Source organism: Molothrus ater, chromosome 8 (assembly GCF_012460135.2).
Source record: "Molothrus ater isolate BHLD 08-10-18 breed brown headed cowbird chromosome 8, BPBGC_Mater_1.1, whole genome shotgun sequence".
Lineage (NCBI taxonomy): Eukaryota > Metazoa > Chordata > Aves > Passeriformes > Icteridae > Molothrus > Molothrus ater.
In genome coordinates this window covers 20,309,687-20,331,787 of record NC_050485.2, presented here as the reverse complement: position 1 = coordinate 20,331,787, position 22,101 = coordinate 20,309,687, and the positions used below count along the sequence as shown (strand labels likewise).

General features: G+C 34.6%; 1 protein-coding gene across 5 annotated transcripts in view; it reads right to left on the bottom strand.

Annotated features, from left to right (window-relative positions):
• Positions 1 to 22,101, bottom strand: part of IDE (insulin degrading enzyme) — a 59,428-nt gene that overhangs the window by 23,136 nt on the left and 14,191 nt on the right. For 4 of the 5 annotated variants that reach the window (XM_036385393.2, XM_036385392.2, XM_036385390.2 and 1 more), the window contains exons 6-16: positions 20,789 to 20,901; positions 20,231 to 20,393; positions 19,528 to 19,620; positions 18,894 to 18,985; positions 17,198 to 17,278; positions 15,082 to 15,185; positions 9,748 to 9,850; positions 8,650 to 8,772; positions 7,936 to 8,018; positions 3,752 to 3,896; positions 1,025 to 1,135 (exon numbers count right to left, since the gene is read on the bottom strand). In XM_036385393.2, the coding sequence (XP_036241286.1) occupies positions 1,025 to 1,135; positions 3,752 to 3,896; positions 7,936 to 8,018; positions 8,650 to 8,772; positions 9,748 to 9,850; positions 15,082 to 15,185; positions 17,198 to 17,278; positions 18,894 to 18,985; positions 19,528 to 19,620; positions 20,231 to 20,393; positions 20,789 to 20,901 (1,211 nt within the window). Of the gene's footprint in view, positions 1 to 1,024; positions 1,136 to 3,084; positions 3,230 to 3,751; positions 3,897 to 7,935; positions 8,019 to 8,649; positions 8,773 to 9,747; positions 9,851 to 15,081; positions 15,186 to 17,197; positions 17,279 to 18,893; positions 18,986 to 19,527; positions 19,621 to 20,230; positions 20,394 to 20,788; positions 20,902 to 22,101 lie in introns of all 5 variants that reach the window. The other variant, XM_036385391.2, reaches the window with a different exon arrangement.

Genomic DNA, 22,101 nt, shown 5'->3' with positions numbered 1-22,101 from the left:
AATTAAATTACTGCAGTAAACAGGAGTTTAGATCAAATTTCCTGGGTAGTTGTTCTACCCAGGAAATTCACCTTCTATGATGACTGACCAGGGGTGGGGGAATACTGCTAATAGAAAATGTATTTTTCTCCCTGTCACCTACTTTGGCTGACTTGTTCAGACAAAATCTGGAGCATCTGGAAAATTCTCTGCATGTTTTGCATGGATAAAGGATGTATGAGAGAAGAACCAGGGAGCTTCTGCAAAAAAACTCCTTTCTAGTCCAGCTGTGCTTTTACAAAATAAGCAAAACCTTTTTCCTCTACCAGAGAAACTGGAAGTGCAAACTAATAGTTTTGGCAAGCTGTAAGCATTTCCAGTGTAGGAAAAATGTAACTCATTTCAGGGCACAAGTGACCATGCCTCAGGTTGCTGAGGATGTATCCTTCTGTCTGCTCCAAACAGAAGCCCGAAGTTGGTATCTCCATCATCTGTCTGGCATAGACATGGGGAGAAAACTGCAATCTCCCAAGCTGGTGTAACTTCTAGAAATCAGCACGTACTAAGCCAGGTGGTTACCTTTGCACCAAAGGATCAAGGCCCAGGAGCCAAGACAAATCCAGAGAAAAGAAATGTTGCTAACTTTTTCAACACTTCCTTTCCCCTTTCATCTATTTCCCACTCCTTTTATGCCTAATTCCTACTGCAGCCTTTCCAAATTGCAAAAAGGATTTAAAGCTAAGACTTTCCCCTCCATCCCCCTACTTCAATTTCTACTCCTACCAAAGCAAGCTGTGCTTCCTTGATACATCAGAAGAAAGACTGACTAAAAAAAGATTCCAGGACCAGTTATTTTTAACCAAAGAATGTTACATACACAACTCTGAGAAACTCACAGCCACAAAAAAGGAAAAAACCATCTGAAGTCCCACGAACGCAGCATTTCACTCTCTATTTCCACAGATTGTCAGCCCTCAGATCTCCTATCAGGTCAATGCATTCACTTTTCAATTACTGCAAAATGGGAATTTCTCATGCAGCTTACCGCTTCCTTGATAATTTCAAATCTCTTTTCATCGATCTCAAAAGTAGCCATTTTCTCAATGATCTTCTTGAGCAAGATGTGTTGCTTGTCGTTATAACCTTTTACAGAGAGCTATGGAAAAAGTGCATAAGTTGCTTTAAATGTGGAAAATAAAAGAATAAACCCATTACCAAGTCTTGTACAATGCCATGAGCAATGTGCTTTTCAATACTTATGCTAAATTCACCATTACAGAACATTTAATCACTCTTAAGTTAAATCCCTTTACCCATCAAAAGGTAACTAACTGACATTATTGCATATTTGCACAGGAGTTCTAAATGCACAGAATTCATGGAATTTCATGTTGGTGTAAGTAAGCTGTACTCAGAATACAGATTTTTAGTGATTACAGTGTTGAGACTTGGAGTACTGAAATGGTTTTAATCTAGGTTTTCTTACTTTAGTAGTGAGGTCTGGATTCACAACTTTCTAAAATTTACTTCTCCGATTTACTTTAATCCTTGATTCATATCTATGCTGTTGATCAAAGAATATTTAAGGGGAAGTAAGCAATACTACAAAAAAGGGGAGCTATAAACAGCAGCACACCTTAAAACTAGGATGCTGCTGAGCTAAAACATCAAGGTAGTAATCCTGGAATTGTGATGACACATTGATCTGATCATACATATTTCTGAAAGTATAAATGAAATAGACTTGCTCATTTAAAAAAGAACAGAAAACTTAAAAATTACTGTATGATTTCATCAAGCTATAGAAAATTTCTCTGGCAAAAAGGCATTAAAAGGGTTTTTTTTGCAGGGAAAAACTTCAAAATTTGGTATCTCTAACCAGGAATTTGATTTGATTTGTGCAGTTTAATTAGAAGTAAAACTAAACTTTAGAACACAAACCAACATATAGAATTCCTGCTTTTCAGTAGGAAGAATATGTTGTTCTGTGGTTGCTGAAACATAGCTAACAATGGATCTGAAGACAAAATTATCATAAATAAATTTATTACAAAGGCTGGTATCCTAAATTAGCATAGGAACCCAAAGAGTTAAACAATCACCATGGGTGACTTATCAGAGTAGCATCTGCCCTTGCTCAAAGCATCAATATACTCATTAATAAGATACACTTATTAGTTATAAAACTTCTTACAATATGGAAAATAATATTACAAGTTCTCAAATAATATTTAAAATAACTGTGACTTAAAATTAAGAAAATTACAAACTTTTTTTTTGAGGAATTAACCCTGATCATACAAACATCAGCAAGCTTTGAAACTGAGGATAACCTCATGTTTGCAGTAAGTCAGGTGAATGCAACCAGGAAATTACATTTGTGTTTGATTTTAAAAAATGCAGCACCCTCTCATGTAGAAAATGCAAAGACAATACAGAGTACATTCTTCTGCTAAAATGCTTTGGAAAGTAACACTTCTCCAGGGAAATTTCAAAACACATTCTGGCATATAAGGGTGGTTAACAAAAGCTTTTAACCAAACTTCCAGAGAGACTACTAAAATCTCCTATCATAAATCTCATAGGAGAAGCTGAATAAGAAATAAGAATTTATCATAATACCAGTATTTATCAAGTATTGTCAATTCTTTATAACAGATTTTAAAATGTGATAAAAACAAAAGAAAAAGGCATAAATATCCAGCATTGCATTCTAATGAACACATGCACAATCCATCTCCACAGCTCACTACAGGAGAATTAGATAATTACAACAAATTCTGTAAAGCTGAGGATTCATTCAACAGAAAAGTTAATATTTTATACAGAAACCAGCAATACTGCTTTCCAGATTATCATGCAAGCAAGTAAAAATGTGAACCAGAATGCAACAATTGCACTACACACGTTCACAAGACACTGCAATCTTAAACAGGTCACTCAGTACTGATTAAAATACAGTCTTGCACTGCCTTTAATTCATGAGATATATGCAAGGAAAAAAACCATTAACCATCTCATTTAGAAATGCAGAAGTCAATGTTTTCTCCAAGCTCAACAACTCCCAAGCTGTTTCATTTCCTCCTGCGTTCTTTTCTTACTTACAAGTATTGCATTCATTCCTGATGCAATGCCATAGACCAAACCTGAGAGGCGTGCTGCATATGTATACTCTTTTAAATCATCCTTCAATAACCTGATAAACAGGTATGTCATGTTGCAATGGAGAGGATCAGCATAAATGTAGCGACTAACAAAAAGAAAAACAAAAGAAATGCTTTGATACCTCAGGCAGTGACAAGGTAATGGATGAAGAAACATGACTGAAGAGTATGTATATGCAGCCTCATGATCAGTAGTTCTTGAACAGGAAGCAGAAGTATTCTATTTATTTAATAGCATGAAAAGGGGGTCTTTTACCCCATCAGTCAGAAAGTTTTTAGTAGATATCTGACCAACAAATATGTAAGCTTGGATTAGGGTTGTGGGTTTTTTTAAATGGAGGAAGAAATGTTACAAACTAATTAATTTCACGAATTTTATAGAAATAAAGAAGAAAATTTGCTTAATGTGAACTAAAAGACTGTTGAAGACTTTTAATGAAATTCAACTTAAAATTCAAATCAAAGAAAGGATGGCTAATAACCAAGATCAAAAGGACTAACAGCCTTTATTTTTTTATTTAAAAGTCCTTCCATCAAATCAATATAAAAATGTTGATGAGTGGAAGTAGTTTTAAGGCTCTAAGCTTTTCCTTGACTTGAGTACTTACATACATCCCATAGATGGTATTTTGGAGATCATAGTTCAAGCCAGCTAGTTCTGCTGCATATGCATACTCGTTGAGGGAGTCTTTGAGTAGTTCAAGGTACAAATAGGCCATGTTACAATGCAAGGGATCCACGTAAGCAAATGGGCTGGAAGAAAATGTTGAAAGTAAAATATGCAGTTTAAAATTATTTCTCTGTTTCTTTTGGCCTTTTAAGTTTGATCTGAAGGAAACAGTATTTTCTGTGTTTTTATGCTGATGGATCCCATTCTGAAGGACTCCTATTTTGAAGCTAAATATGAACACATCTGCAAAGTGTTACTTAGCTTGCATATGGTTTGATGACTAAATACACTCAAGATCCCAGAGATATTCTATTTATGCTCATAAATCAAGACAGGTTTTATTTACTTGGCTGCACAGTCAGAATTCACCAGGAGTAAAAGATACTAAATATACCAACATAGTTTAACAGACCAAAATGAAAGTCCATGTACTCAACATTAATTAATCAATACTCATACACTATCAGTTTCTATTACAAAAATTAGGAGATCAACAATTTTTGGTATAACAATATGCAGTACATGCCAAGGTCAGGCATGTTAGGTTAGGAGATAAGTCTGTGTATCCATTTTCTTACTACTGTAATTTTTTGTGTTATTTTTTCAATGGCAACAACTCTCCAAAATCTACTGTTGCATTAGGAGCACATGATCATACACAACACTCTTGTAAATTTCTCAAAAAGAGAACTACAACTCAAAGACTCAAGTAATGCTTCAACCATGTTAATTGTTAAATACCTGTCTGTTTTAAAGATTTGAGAAGACAAGTTATTGGTACTATATGTATTGGTAAAATCTCTGAAGTGCATGTAAATTCATTATCAGTGTCACAGATATGATCACCAGTATCTGAAGCATTTGCTGTCAGGATATGGCTTACAATTCAAACCTGACTTTTTCCTGAAGCAGTCAGATATTCAGGCTGTTACATCTATACAGCAGGGTATGTCACTGTGCGTATCAACACCAATGTAGTAAAACAAGACCACAACACACCAACTGATTACTAAAACAACATGACAAAGATATTTTTAAGAAGGTTCCTCATAGCTTTTAACTTCTCTTCCTTTTAGGTTAAGAAAAGGAAGCACAGGAAGATATTTTAACAAACTAAATTAATAACTTCAAATATATGTATTTGAGAAGCAGAGCCTGCTATAGTCTGAAATCTTAGCCCAGACTAAACAAACAGATCAGTAAAAAAGACAAAAGAACTTGTCTTTGCATTTCTCCCTACAATGAGAATTTCTCAAAACTGAGCAATTTTAATATGCCAAATGATATAAATCCAATTACTATTGAATTTTTTAATTAAGACCAAATTCAAAGTGAGATGTAGGTAAATCCTATAAACCTTCCTCCAGACTCATTAAATTCTTTCCCATTTTTCCCAGACTTAATCAGTTTGAGTGATTACTATTCTGTATCACTTTTAAATTCTGTATTCTCACTTAGCTGGCAAAGGCCAACTGGGAATTTTGAACGAAATCAAAACTACTAGATCATTAATCCTCAAGTGAAAAATAACAGAAAACAATTATTACAACACTGTTCTGGGAGTTGCTTGCTATTATTTGACAGTTTTGTAAACAAATGCTTATTTCTTGTTTACCTTTTTTTCACTAGACTCAAAGGAGTAGAACAACTCAATCACTAATGATTGAATTGTTGAAAAAAACCCCATAAAGTCTAGTCCTTTCCCCTTTCAAACAGCTGTAAGTGACATAGCTGGAATCAACACTGAAGTGCTGAGTTTCAAAGCATTACCACATTACATGGTTGTTTTACTTCCTTCTAAAAAAAGGTACTTTTTGAGTTCTTAAGTTGCAATTCATACAAATGCAAAAGGTTATCATCCTCTTTTAGGCTGGGCAGTATGTCAGATGTTTTTACTGTGATGTTTCTTTAACACAAGGATGCCTGGGTTTTTTCAGTTTTGGAACAAGGTGATTTCAAGAGGTTCATACACATACTGTTCCTGTCAATTTGTATATTTAAGGGAGAAACCAACCTCATCAACTTCCTCTTAATTTATCTACACAGCAATGGCGACTACAACATCTGGACCACGATTCTTTTTATGTTTCATGTTGAGCAGGGCTGCAGGCAGAAGAAATCCCCCTAGATTTTTTTATCATACTGAAGCAGTCTGCAGTGTGAACAAACTCTTGTAATCCACTACAAGGCAGCACAGGCTTCATATTTTGATCTAGAACTAAGGCTTAGACTTTTTATGAAAACCTATGTCATAAAGGTGGCTTTATTCACCAGTTCACTTGGTCCCATGAGATATGAGTGATACTATCAAGTCTCTCTCTCATAAATAAAAACTCTACATTTCACCATGTCCTTCAATGACCATCACCATGACCAAACAGAGACAGATTCTCCAAGAACCTCTTTTAAGTATCCAAACTAGACAAACCTGCTAACAACATCTTTTAGAGGTGATGGACCCCGTATTGTCAGAATCTCCTCGCTCATGCTCATGTACAATTACCATCTCATTTTTAAGGAAAAGGAAAAAACCCTTGCTCCCAACCCTAAGGAAAAAAGCCAGCTCTCACCTGGAACTGCTCCTAGGAGGAAAGAGGTAAATCATTCCATTACAATGGTCAGTAAAGCTCAAGTACTTTTGGCTTTTTATAAGGGCACACTGAGATGAAAGCACAAATCTAACTGGGAAATACCATCTCCACAGGTCTAGATAAGATATCCCTGCTTGCTGCAGGAGGGCTGGACTGGACCTTTAAAGGTCACTTCCAACACAAACAATTCTAAGATACTGTGTGTATTGCATACACTTACACCTTTGTGTGCTCTACATAAACCCAATTATTATATTTTATTCATTCACAGATTGTTAGGTATTATAGTTCACTATAGTTCACCTGAATTGATTTAAAAAAACACCACAACTGTAAACTCAGTGTCCATCAGTAAAATCCTATTTTGGATTTTGGCCAAACATAACACAAGGGAAAGGCACCAAGAATGAAAAAGAAGGCAAAGCACTGCAATTGCTGTTCTCTGAACAAGAGATGGGGAGTTCCCATTTTAATCCTCCATTTCCTAACACATTGAAGTTCTAACACACATTGAAACAGTTCTAACATCCGGCCTGTGGTTTCAAAAAGCAAAAAAGAGAAAATGCCCAAGCAACCTATTTTCCCCAACTAGTATCAAAACCAGTACCAAGACATGACACACACTGGAAAAAACCTCTGTATAATATCCTGCAAGGAAAATTTCAAGTGCTCTCTCAGAACAAGAATTCAACAGTGCATCTATGGGAGCCCCCACAATGGCCCTTCCATCAATATCACCAAGTAACTTAATTAGGCAAAAGGAGAGTCCCTGAATTTTTTCTGGCTTTCAGTAGTTCACAGAAACAGAATCAGCTGCACTTTAAAAACAGCACTTTAAAAACTTTTTTTTAATTCCAAAGTTAGAAATCTATTACTTGAAAGGAACATAAAGAAGTTCCACTGTCATGCGCACTCAAAAAAGATTATCTTCCTATGATGAAAGTCATGCAAGACCAGAATTAACACTACATCATTTTATCATATATCTTGAGGTCAGAATCAAACACTCATTGATAATATAGACAATGCTCTTCAAAAAAAAAAAAGTACAATCAGTTATGGGTGTCAGTTAAGTAAAATCCCAAAATTTTAAGTGCTTTTTTAAACTGATTTGCAGTATGCAAATGAAAATAGAATTTGAGCCTAAAACTATTATCAGAATAGCATTTCATAAAGAAAATACATGTTAAAATAGCTGTGATTTAGTAATTAATTTAAAAATACACAATTATTTTTAAAGAGGGATACTGCAATATGTAGTGGGTTCTACTGGCAGGTATATTTTAGGTACAGCAAATAAAATATAAAAGAAAATGTGGTTTAAAAGTATTTAGGTAAACTTTTCCTTTCAATATGGAAGGAGCACATCAAATTTCTTGCTACTCAGTTCCTGCATCTAAGCCTTATTTCATATTCAAAGTAAGGACAAAGACTCTGAAGTGCAAGAAAGTGTTTGCTGCACAAATGCAGATTCCCAATAAGTAAGAAACTTTTGGAGATGACTTTATGTGATATACTTAACATTGCATACCTGAAAAATTCAAAGTTGAGACAAGCTTTTGGCAAAAAAAACTTGTCATCTTGCTTGAACCACAGTTTGCTCATAGCAGTGTCCTGTGTCAAGAAAAGAGGTTGGGTTAAGTCATCTTTTAACTGCAATATATGCCACAGCTTTAAAAAAGTTTCTTCACCACTTCAAATCACCACTTAGAATTATCCCCCTTAAATTCATACTGCTTGAATTGCTATATTCAATATATATAGTGAATATAGATATATTCAATATATTGAATATATATTCACTATATTTTGAGATCACTAAATGACACTTCTCTCTTTTTTCCATGCAATCACAGGCATTTTCTGTACAGAGTTACAAAACAATAGCCTTCCCTACACCCTCAACTTACTCAACAGTGGTCAAAAATATGTAAGAGTGGCAGTCACCCTTCTGCTGAATAAACAGCTCTACTGCTATTTTTATCAACTGTTGACACACTTTCAAAAGGGCAGAGAGAGTTCAAGCTGTATCTAGATTCACTTTCCTAGGAACACAAATTGTCACAGTCCAAAGTTCAGCAAAAATGAACTTTCTACTGTCTTTGTATCTAAATATTCAAGTTTTGTACTTTTTTGTTTTCTACACTTTGAAATATGAAATTATCTATATTTTATAAAATAGAGGAATTAAATTCTAACTTCCCAGAAGGTCAGGCAGTCAACAGGACAAATACAGACAGTTTACCTTGACAAGGGCAGGGTACTGTGTTGCATCTTTTTCCAATGGCAAAATCTCAAAGTTTGTAGGAATAAACTCATTCTTCATTGGAAGCTTGAATTTCCCATTTAGGTCAGCATTTTGCCATTTCTAGACCAATAGAAGAAACAATGAAGCTACGCCAATTTCTGCTTAATTAAAGCATATATGGGCTTATTTATTTTACACTAAAACAAAAGATTTAAAAATGTATTCAGTACGTTCTTTGTAAATATTATTAAGATAATAGGGAAAGAGAGAAACAGCTGGGGAAAAAAAGTTGGAGTAGGCTATTAGCAGGATGAATTGCTCTTAGAAGGAGGATTACATATAAATAATTTTGAAAAGTTTATAGTAGATAGGAGGGTGGATTTATATCTTATATTTTCTGCTACTGTGAACCATAAATGAAGATATTAAACCAAACACTTAACTAGGAATTCTAATGAAGAACACAGGGAAGGTCAAGCTCAAGGAAGTGCTCCTATGCAATGTCTGTTCAGAGCACCCTCAGAAGGTTCAATTCAGCCCTAAGGCAAATTTTACAGCCATCTCTTCTTGGAAGATCAGAACAATAACAAGTTTCGACAAGGATTTGCCCCCCTCTTTTTTTTGAGTTTTGATTTCTTACAATCTCATTTAACTGGCAAAATATACTTGCTTCCTATGTTGCAAAAATCAACTTCAGAAACAGTTACATGGAAAAGTTTTTAAAAATTCCTTTAAGTACTGATCAGTTCATTAACATGTAATAGAGAGTTTTAAGTTTTCAAAAGTTAATGCTTACATTTTTACTCAGCCACTACATATTAGGGATCTTCAACAGAAAAAACAGTGTAACATTCCCTGCACTTAGAATGGTTTATAAACATTAAAATATATCCCTCCTATGTAATAAATATTTGAAATCTAAAGACTGATATAACATTGTTACTTCCTTTAACATTAAACAGACTCTTTGTATGATTTTCATGCTATGAAAAGCAGTGGATTTAAGTTCCCCCTCCAACTATATGGAAAATTTGACAAAGAATTTACTACTGACTTTCATTTGCAGATATTAGAATGCTACAAATTTTAACATGCCTTAATAACTTCATCAGAAATTGCTTCTTGCTTGTACTGTGTTCCATACCACTCTTCCGTTCGATCAGTTTTTCCTTCAAAAGACTTGGAAACTATTGCAACTCTGAAAACAAAGAGACACTTTGGCATGAATGGGTCTGAGAAAACACTGAGACATTTTTCCAAGCACGCTTCATCACCAGAACACCTTTATTTCCACAAACAGTCCATAGACAATTACAGGGCAGGAGAGCAAGTATAAGTATACTGAACTACATGCTAAGGTTAACCATGAAATCAGGTTACCACAGTCATTTAATGCCACTGTTTTTCTGAAGTGTTACAACCTGGGGTTACACAACAGTACTGTGGCATGCAATTTCTATTTTTAAGACTCTTGTTCCAGAAAACAAAGCAGTTCTTGTAGTCGCCTAGAAAATTGATGAAGCAATTATATTTTCTATACACCTGTATGAACATCCAAATATGTGAAAATACTGATTATAGAAATTTTATTCCATTCCTAGTGTCACAGAATTGTAGATAACCTCACATTTGAAAGGGACTCATAAGGATCATCTCATGTTCAACTCCCTGCTTCTTGCAGGACTACCTAAAACTAAACCAGGTGACTAAGAGCTCCAATGCTCAAGGTGCTGCCTGCACTAAAGAACACACTAAAAAAGAAGAAATCCAGAATAAAGAAAATTACAAACTTATCAGTATTTTGTTAGTAGCCTGCATCATAGGTATCAAGAAAATTCCTTTAATTCTATTGAACAATGTACAACACAAAAGACTATTCAAGGGAAGTGGCCTGCTTCAAGAGTAAATAGATATTTATAAGAAATTTGAAATGGTCACAAAAAGTAGCACAATTACCTGCTCTCCTGGACATGGCTGAATACCTGCCTGCCCTTGGGAAGCAGCACATTGATTCCTTGCTTTGCTCTTTTTTTTTTTTTGCTTTTGCTTTCCCTATTGAAGTGCCTGTATCTCAACCCACGAGTTTTTCAGCTTTTACCCTTGAGATTCTCTCCCTGATCCCACTGGTAGGTGGGTGAGCAAGCGGCTGTGTGGGGCTTGGGGTTAAACCACAACACAGGTACAAAGCTGCTAAGAGACTACAAAAACTATGAAGTCTCTTAGAATTTCAGAGCGTCTACCTACCAGATCTTTTTGCACAGCAAATGATAATAAGAAGTTAAGAGTCCTAAGTGAAAAAATTATCCTAATAAAATTCTAATAATCATATGGCTAGAGCAGCAAGACAAAGATGTTTAATGCTAGAATATACTGTTAGAATGTCTGTTATTCAACATCTCCTCCTCCTCCCCTTCTCCAACATACTGACGCTCAAGCAGTAGTGACAATCCAAGCACCCGAACATTTCCTACAGGAGCATACTAAAATTCAAGAGCTAAAAATAATTGTCTACTCACTGTATAGAAAACAAAATTGTGGAAACCAAAATTGTAATTCTTCAAGCAGTTCTGCTTCAACAGAACAGTGATTTATCACAAATGACTACTGGAATGATTATGACATTTTGAGTTGTCAAAAACATACCCACAACAATAGAAACAAATCAAAAGGCATTTTGTCTGCCCAAGAATTACAACTTAAGACCAACAGGAAAGAAGACCAGGACACAAAAAGAGGGGAAGAGAAGCACAGCAGGTAGAAATGCTATGCCATGCAGGTATTTCAATATATTGTAATCCATCTCTAAAGTCACCAATTATGTAACATTACTTTTGCTTTTCATTTCTCTGTTGTGCTGTACAGCACTATGAACATCCACATGTTTTAGGACAGTGTGGAAATGCACTGGGAAATCAAGACAGGCAATCAGGTAATCTTCAGTAGGACCTGTTTAAGTATATTTAGGCTTGAGCCATTCATGGATATGGAACACAAATCATAAATGCTATTTACTTCTCTATATACATTCCTGTGCATGCAAACTGCTGTAGTACCCAATTTCAGAAACAACCACAGTTTCTATAATGTGATGCATATTTACTAAATACTATCCTGTTTTTCACCCTCCTGAAATCTAAATTGAAGCTACAGGTGACAAATCCACAGGACAGTGTTACTTGGGAAGAGGATGTGTGCTTTAAAACGAATGTACTTCCACAAAAGATTATCAAATATTATACTCCAAATTTATGTAACAAAACTCAAGGTTCTAAAGGTGGAAAAGTAATAGACTTACAATACCTAGTCAGTATTTGTGACATCAATAACAAATGTGTCAAAGCAAATCTATACTTATAAAGGACTGATTTTTAGTTTAAGACTAACTTAAACTTTGTCTTCCAAATCGTGATACTATCAAACAATGGAAGAAATTACTTTTCTCTTCAAATACATAACACAACATGACTGAGACAAAAATAACAAAAGCCTACATTTGTCCATAATTCAACCATCAGTAAAACTGATGTGAGGCAACACATGCTCCTCAGAGGCCTCACATATAAATCCCCTCAGAAACCAGAGTAAAGGGACACTACACACAGAGCTGCTGCTGGGGTGCAGCACAGCACTCTGATCACTGCAGAAGCACAAGTTATTTCTTAGTGTTCAGTAAAACTAAGTTGCTACCAAGGATTTGTGGGGGGAAATAAGTGAACAAATTGTCATTTTCAAAATGGATGCTCAGATCCAATGCAATTAAAAACAAACAGATACATTTCTAGCATGTTTACCTTCAGGGTAAGCATCACCAAGTGCACTGAGATAACTTTGCTGAGAGTCTGTGAAATTCCAGTAGTAAGAAATTTCTCTATCAACACTTTTGGCTTTCATTTTATTTTTCTTCCCTCTAGGACAGTACTAGTGCTGCACTTCTGCTATCAATAGAGGAAAAAAAAACCCACTTACTATCCAGGGAAAAATGTTCTTTAGCTGCTTAATCTGGTGAGTCACTATCCTCTTAAATTTTAATAAGAGCATTTATTCTGCAGATGTTGAAGGGAAAAAATGCCTTGGAAATGATAGGAAAATTACATTTTTCAGCTAAGATTGCTACACATGCCAAGTCTATTCCCGTATCTTCACAGATGGTTGGTAAAACCCAATACAGTTTGAACAAGTAAAAATAATACTTACATTTTAAAGTTTCTCTCTTAGGGAAATTAAGGCACTAAATGCAACAAGTAGTGTGGAAGTGGGAGGACAATATGAACACTTTCTATTATGGGTCAGTCAAACGGAAGCACACGCATACTTATATGCATATACCATCTGTGAGTATGATTTTTTTGTCATACTTTTTAAACTCAAAGTTTGTTAAGAAAATAATAGTTGAAAAACTATACTTTGGAAAAGACACTGAATGCAGTTACTACAATATAGCTATGCTAAGAGGTCCTTAATATAGGTGAATGGAAAAGAAATGATAAATAAAACCACAATACAAAGAAAAAATTCAAATCAGTGCCAAGTAAGGCACCTCAAGACAGAACGTATGCAAGACATAAAAAGAAAGAAAAAGAACAATAAAAACAAGAAAACAATGCCAAACAACAGGCAAAGTTAGGATGTGGCACATAATAATTCTTTCATAAAAAGGGAGAACAGAAAGGTAAACATGAGCATACACATCAGTAAATGGTGGATAACCAAACAATATAGATATTGAAAGCAGATGTGCACAAGTTTTCTTACAAGCATATAAAATTTGCTCAAAAAAGACAAAAGAAGGGAGCAGGCTACTGAATTGGTAATTCATTATATTCATATAGATACAGATGTAATTTTAAAAAAAGCGTATCACAAAGGGACCCTTTTATTAACATCCGTAATCTCAACTCATTCTTTTAGAAGAGCCCACTAAAAACAAAATCCACAGTGGCTTTTTTGAATCTTCATAAGGTACCACAAAATCACTTTTAGCAATACATAAGTAAATTTCCCCTTCCCAAGATAATGTATCTTGCTAGCAATTTAAAACAAAAGATAGTATAAAATTATATTCCCTGTTATATTTTACTATGCTTTGAAGGCCTTAGTTAAGTAAAAAATTTTAAAAATTGCAGTTCATTTCAATTTACTTCTAATTTCACAGGATAAGTGCTTAAAATATATCTAAAAGGAATATAGTACTACATACAAGTTAGTATTTTCTTTCAGTCAAATCAAAGTAGGAAAGTCTGATAAGACAATATGTAATTTTTTTAACAGTTAACTGAAGAAGCCATAAAACCAGGTTTATTCCAGTTCTGAAAGTCATTTTTTTCTCTCAATATTTAGCACCTTTTTAATACAAAAGTTTAAAATGACACATTTCCTAATCTATTAAATGACATCTATTTCTTAAGTCAGGAAAGAACGTCAAAAGACTGGCACAGCCAGCAACAAGAGTAACACAGAAAAGTGGTGAGTGGTCTGTAACATGCAAAGCATCTGACAAGCTAAAGAATCTATGAATGTATGTACCTGAACTAATTTCCTCCAGCAATTTTTCAGTGTTTAAGTAAGAAGATGCTTTGGAAGTTCTCTGGGCAGTAACAAAGACCCAATTTATATTATGAATCAGATAATACTGACTATTTTCTTGCAATGTTAAGACCTATGCTTCAAAGCTATGTGAAGCTATAATAAACATCAGATCTCATTAACACCTGCAGCTTCTTTACTAAATCAGCATCAGCTCAGGTTTACCTATTGCTTGTAAGCAATTCTAAAACCAGCTAAAAGTTCACATTCATGTGGAATTTGGTTAAGCTTTCTACAGAGAGCAAGTAATTACACGTTCTCTATATTAATTACTAAAAACAGTGCTCATATGTTAGAGGTATCCAATTTTCAAGAACTTGGGTGGTAGAGTAACATGAAAATACATTCAAAATAGAGAAGTATTAAATACTTTGGGAAACAGAACTAGAGACTTTAATTAGGGTATTGTTTGTTCAAAAGATGATCTTTTGACACAGTCAAGCTTCAGCTGAAGTATCCCACGCATATTGCACACAGATGCACACCCACACACAAAGATATAGGCCCTTCTTGAAAGGGCATTAATTACTATGGCAACTACTGGTGCTGATATAGGCAACTCCATTTATTCTATCATTACTTGCATATCCCCAGAAACACCAGAACCCATCACATTTGCAAATATAGTTCATAACTCAAGTTTATTTGACATTATCTAATAATTATTTGAAATACATCAACCTTTGAAAATAAATTAACATGTATCTAAGACCTTCTCATACAAAGAAACAGTGAATGTTTTTCAATCACATTTACTTTGGAACCTCAAGAGACACCTAAGATTTTGTGTTTCCATTAGTTCATCTGCTTTCTTATATGTTTGTGTTAAAATACAGTTTAACTCACCGAACATTTTCTGGTCTCAATTTATCCAGTACCATCTCTATTAAATCAGGCCTGAATTCTTCCAGCAAATATTCAGCAGCCAATACTTCTTCTATAGGATAATACTGAAAAACAAAGCCGAGGAATACGTAGGTGAATTAAACAAAAGTAAGCATGAAAAAGCTATGGTTCAGTAGAGGAAACAAAAGCAAAGACTCCTGGTCACTAAAGCTATATTACCCTGGTAATTTCAAATTAGGGATGTGTAGGATGTTTTAAAATCTCCCTCAAAACTAAACAAGAGGGAGTAGCATTCTAACTATGTAATCATATTTCTCATGTACTAGGCAATTTTACATAATTTATATTTACCATTCTTCTCTCTTAGAATATTTAATGTCTCAATATAAAAGTCACCCACCTTTAAATGGTATTTTGATTAAAGTAAAAATAACATGGTAAATGCTGACCCCTGCAGGACATTTCTGAAGGTAAAAGAAGACCAAGTACTCACGAGAGTACATTTAGGGAAAACAAAACATAAACAAACAAAATAAAACAAAGAAACACAAAACCTAGGCTTTTTTAGGACTCTTGAACAGTTCAATTCTTATTTACAATAATTTAAAGAAAATTATATTTTAATATCTAAAAGTATAATAAATATTTAAAAACTTAATTCTAACATTTTTTATTTAGGGTCAAACTGAAGATCTCTTAAGGTACATGGCAACTTAAGCAGAAAAAAAAAGCTAAAACTCATCTGAAAATGATTAATGTAGTTGACAGGAAAACTTTCTTGATAAACACCTGTTTACCAAGGGAAAATTACCAGGTGACATAAGTGCTCAGCACTTGCACTTTGCCATACCAATGTACTTTTCTCAACCAGAATTATTCCAAAATGGCTTTCTGAACTATATACATCATACAAAAAATTACAGTGGAATGACTTCCAGAACAGAAAGTAAGTCACAAAAAGGATTGTGGAAAAGAGAAAGGGTGGTAGGGGGTGGAGATCAAGGACAACGAACCAAACCAGTGTTATTAAAAATTCAAGTATGAATGCTAAAGATCCAGAATTTGATGGTCATTTAACTACTAAAGCAGAACGAAAATTACCATTCACACTGCAAAGCAAAAGAAAGACAGTTTAAAAAAAAAAAAAGTCCTCATTCAATACCCTGCTCTTTGGAACACCGTTGGCAACTTCCTGGCCTGATTTTTGGAGACAGCAATTGTAATCAGAAATAATCCAACAAATACTGAAAGACTGTTTCAGAAGTCGGAAGTCCATTTGTTAGAGATTTTAGGCATTGGACAGAACAAAAGCGAGAGACAGCATGCCACACTGGAGCTCTTTAAATATCCATTTACATGTTTTCAGCCAAGTCTAATGCTTTTCAGCATACAGATTGAAAATTTGAAAATTAAACATCATTAATTTAGACCAGTAGTTCCTGCAAAAGAATTTAAACCGGTAATTCCTGCAAAGAAACCAAAAATTTCTCTGAACAGATGGAGACAGACATTAGGTACAAAATGAAAAATGGCTGCAATGTATAAAAGTTGTGTAATTTCACTAGAACAAAAAAAATTCAGCAAACCCCCATAAATCTTCCATTAGCACAAAATGAGGGAATTTTGCAAGAAGCATGAAAGACCAAGTAAAAGCTACATGATTCTTTCAGTACCAATATGCAATCACATCTGTGAAGTCAAGCATTTGTAATTTGCAATCTTAATACAAACATTTCTGCTTACTGCAGTATTTCAACACTGTGAACCAGGGAACACAGTGTTTATGATAAAATATTCTTTGTCTAATACTTCCCCAGAGAACACTTAGATACCAAATATAATGGCAAGGTACGTATGTCTTTAGAAACACTGAAACAGATCAAATAGCACCTCCAGTCACTGTATAATCAGTTCTACCAAGTACAGAAGTATAAAATGGTAGAATGAACAGAATGTGACTTTTTGACTGCCAAAATTAAGGCCTATGCAGTATACAAGAAGTGCAAAGGACCTCACAGATGCCTGTATTTATTAAGTGGATAATCAAATACACTGTTAAATTATTATTAGAAAAAAAAAACAAACAACCAAACAAAAACAATTCCCTTTCACTTACGTGCAACATTCCTCCAAGCTTTGATGTGTAACCTCGTGGTCGTTCCTTATCTTTAAATCTGAATGCCACAGCATTTAGATCCTAGAAAACAAAATATGAAGATCATAAATTAAAGCCTATTTTAAGAATAATTACTGGCTACATAATTCCTTTTTATAATAAAAGAAAAGGAAGTACTTTTGCTGTATCCATGTTATAACAGACAAGTACCTAACCTAAGTTTTCAGGATTATTCAAGTTGCATCAAACTCCCAAGCAATTTGTGATAGTCTCATAATGTGAAGCATTACACAAGTCTTGTAAGTCCTTTTCAAGTTAAGAGATCTGCCTCATCTCTCATATATTTAAATTTCCTGATAATTTGAAAACACACCAACTCTGATCCCACCAGTACACAGTGTTCCAGTGCAATGTTTGTCATATATTAATGAACTGAAGCCTCTCTCTGCCTCTTCCTTTTCTCCTCCTTTTGTTCAGTCAGCCAAGAGTAAGTTTAGAGACAGAAAAAGTGTGTTTCTTTTTGCTGTCTCAGCCAGAGAAATAGAACACATCACTCTTAGGATACAATGGCAAGGGTGAATTAAAGAGAGCTAAGACTTTAAAGCCAGTGAAAAGTACAGTCCATCCTTCCATGAAACCATGCAGAGAGACTGATTAACTCAACAATTCAGCTGAAAGTAAACTCAAAGCTTCTTTTCATACTAGTTTGCAAGCTCTCTGACTCACCCCACTGTCCCACAGTCTCAGGAGTTCTGGGACTGTGAGAAGAGGAGCAAGGGAAAGGCACAGGGATGAGACAGAAGGATGGAACTGTTTTTTCCAAACCTTGGATTTGCTTACTCTGTCAATGAAACAAATCCACTGGGACTTTTAGCAGAGGATAGATAACAAGACCTGAGACTACTTTCACAGGTACATAGTGCCCAAGTGTATGAAACAAAGCTAATCCAGCTGCAGAATTTCTATTTTCAGGGAGACTCTATAGTTTGAATCAAACAAAGCTGAGATAGAAAAGGAATCTTTACCCAAGCATATGTACTGAACCAATGAGACTATATATATATAAATAAAACTGGGTTTGTTTCACACTGACACTGAGAAGAGCAGTGCTATCTAATAGGACACCACATTTTTGCTCTGTGCACACAGAACTATCCAGACTCGTAAGAAGCATGAACAGTTCAACAAAGACTGACATGTACTGCCAAAGTACTTCATGAAAAGCCTTTAGCTGACTTTTCAAAAAGATGAGGAGAACAAACAGCAGATTCAATGCCCTATTGCCTTTACAATCTCAACTATACGATTTCACACATGAAAGAAGGGAGGGGTAGCATAGCAGCCATTTAAATTTCCAGATCAATGTTACTCCTCATAGTAAATGTTTCCCCCTTTCTCCAGTGAAGACTAAGCAAAGTTATGTAAAACCCTTGTGGACAGAGCAAGATCCTTCTTCCTCCACCTCCATAGTGCCATCCTAATCCCAGCTCTATAAGAGCATTCCACACCTACATTAAGACAATGTATTCTGAGTGTACTTGTCATTTGTGTCATGTTGCATCTTAAAAATTAACAAACTTAATTACCATGTAATTATTAAATGCTAGTTACAAAGTCAAATAATCTAATAATAAATAAAGTTTGTAAAAAGACAACCACCACATATGGTACATATGGTACAGCCCCAATTACTTACCTTGCACTCTTGGAAAACCCATTCTTGAGGTCCTTCTGTACGTAGTTTTTGAATATATTGAAACATGTGCAAAATAATATCTTCAACATGCACTGAAAAGAAAAAAATACTTAATAATTCATTCAGTTCTGCACAAAGAAATTTAATGAACACAAATATGGTTTTATTTTTAATTACACTTTGATACATCAAGATCTTTAAGTACATCTGCAATCCCATTAAAAAAGTTAAACTTGCTTTTTTCAGACATGAATTTAAGGTAAGTGCTTATGTCCCCAGATAATTCCAAGAAGTGCACTGAACATGTCTTATTATGTGAAAAAATTTCTTTACAATATCATTTAACTGAGGTCTAAATAGTATGAATAAGTAGCACACAAAGGTATTAACAGCTCTTCTTCTCTAAGGAAGTTTATTTGAAGTATTTAATTAACTAATTTAATACAAACTTAAGTTGATTTCTTATGCCAGGTGAGGTGTGTTAGCATACTTAGAGGAACTAAACACAGAATACTAACAAGTTAATTAAAATAAACTGGCTTTCAAGCTATAATACCAATTAGTCTCTTAAGATACAAACACAAAACCATCACATCAGCAATAACATGGAATACAGACAAAGTGCTTCACTTACAAAGTCCTTCTTCTGTCAAGTCCACATTAATGATGAAAAACATGAAACCTCTAGCACCTTCCTTCTGGCCTCCAACAAGAGTATTTACCCACCCTATGTCATTAAAAAGAAACCATATTACATAAACAAATCTATAACAATTTATGCAACTTTTTGCATGCTTCAGGAACATTAAAACCCATTTTGATTCATTTACATGTTTTCCTTTACTTCATTAATGCCTACAGCAACAGTGCAAGTTAAACATAACCCAAGTCAGTTCCATCTGATTTTGTACTCAGAGTGATATGACGGAGTCAGGATCATTTGATTACTGGATACTGTGTGGAACAAAATGATATAAAGTAAATAGCAAAAGATACACCACTATAATGTTCCAGACATTAAGGGACCTGACAGTAACCTCAAAGTTAGTGACAGAATAGACACAAGATCATTATGCCAAAGTTTAAATAACTCCCTCTAAACAAGGCACATAAAGGGGAGTAAAAGAAATAATAGCCTCAGCAGCCTGAGTGACTGTTACCTATTTATTCCTCCCTGCTGCAGAAACAAAAACAAAGCACAAAATGACTTAAGAGTTCAAATTACTCAAATAGATAAAGGCTTTAACATAGAGAGGTCTATTTTAAGGGAGACACAGTAAAGTTTAAAAAACTGTGTGATCAAATATTTTTCAATTCTCCACCCTTGAAGGACTTACCTTTGGCTTTAAGCTCTGACAGAAGACTCCCTGGGCCTTCATGCCCAATCAGATGGCCAAGGTAATGGCCAGGGTTTGATTTATAGTATTTCTGAAGGTCTGGTATAGGAAACGTGACATAAAGATTTCTAATGTCCTTAATGGGTACCACTTTATACAGTTGCTGAGGAGAGAAACAAGCAAGGAGACCCATAAACAAAGGGAAACTCATTTACTGTATTAATCTCAGGAGCATGTATCATGTTCTCTTCTCACACACAAATCTCCCAAATCTCAAAAGTATCTAAAACTTAGGGCAACACTTCACACATTCATTATAAAACCAAAGAAAATAATTATCTCACAGTTGCTTACAACTGCAACCAAATGTGCAACCTTTACTATAACTTATATAAAACTATACTCAGCATGGAAAAGTGGGTGGAAAATCAATAGAAAAATATGGAATTTAACAGGGACATTTATAAAAGAGTAGTGAAGTGCACAATGTATTACTGAAACATAAAAAAGAACATTTAAAATGTACACTCTGGGTGGAAGACGTATCTCTATACGTACCCGGAGATGCTCTTCTTGGAAAGGATGCTCAGGAAACTCTGGTATAGGGACATTTTTATTCTCTACTTCTGAAAATAACTTGACCACTAAGCAAGTCAGCTCATCCAAGGATTCTAGCATAAAGAAACATTAAGAAAAACACAGTAATTATATAAGGATTCCAACAAACTTTTTTTTTAATATTGTTTGGGAGAGTCATGAATTACACAGAAAAGTAGTTTTAATGGTGTTATGATTTTTCATTTCAGAAAGAAACCAATTATTCATATTTAAATTTTAAACTGTAACATGCTAGAAGCACCATGCATATTAAAGGAAGGCTTCAATCATGAATAAAATAAATCCTGTAACTGAAAATATATCTCTACATTTTACAGATTAAACTAAGCTAGAACTGAAAGACACATCAGATATTGAACACCTAAAAAAGAAACATTCCACAAAAGTTTAAGGGACGTAGAATTACAACTGCAAATTTTCTAGAGTGAAAGTAGCTTTGCCAAAACTTGAATTTTCTTTAGCCTCAGCTCATGTCCAGCACTTCAAGTACACTTTGAACCAGGTCTGTCCTTGGCACCCAAAACACACACACCTGTGACCTGTTCAAGCCCTTCTAATTTTCCATCCATTCTAATTTCAGTCTGTGACTGCAGTACTTTGCAAGATTGAGAGAAGACTTTTTGCAGAAAGAATATGACGACGTGCATTAACTCACCCAAGCTGACCTAGATTATTTCTGTTGAAATGCTGCCTTCAAAATTGCTTCCTGCCTCAAGAAATGCATTTTGGAGCACTTCTCAAAGTGAGCATAAGATAAAAAAAGATTCTACTGACAATTTTTTAATGCAAGACTTCAAAGGGTGCGTATTGGAAGAAAAAAAAAAAACAAACCATCAATTGCTTGGACATCTCAAAATGAAAGATTTGATAGATTGAAAGATTGAAAGATTTCTAAAAGCAGTTACCTTGTTATCAAAACAATCTCAGTTAAACTGAGAAAGTAGAATCTTTCCTGCCCAATAGATGCATGCTCCTAGACTACACTACCACAGCTGTGCTGAGGAAAAAAACTAACAAAGCAATGTGAACCAAGAAGGTTCCTTATATATTAAAATTTTGTGACCTGCATATTATTCTATTAAAAGCCACCAGTTTCTATGCATATCAGCAAAATAAACATTCATTTAATCTTGCAGGGACAGTTTTCTTTTAGTACAGATTTACAACTGCCAATATGATTCTTACTGTAAAAGTTTCCATGTAAAATTGCTCCGTGAACTTGCTCTTGATTAGATAAAAAGCTCACTTTCTTC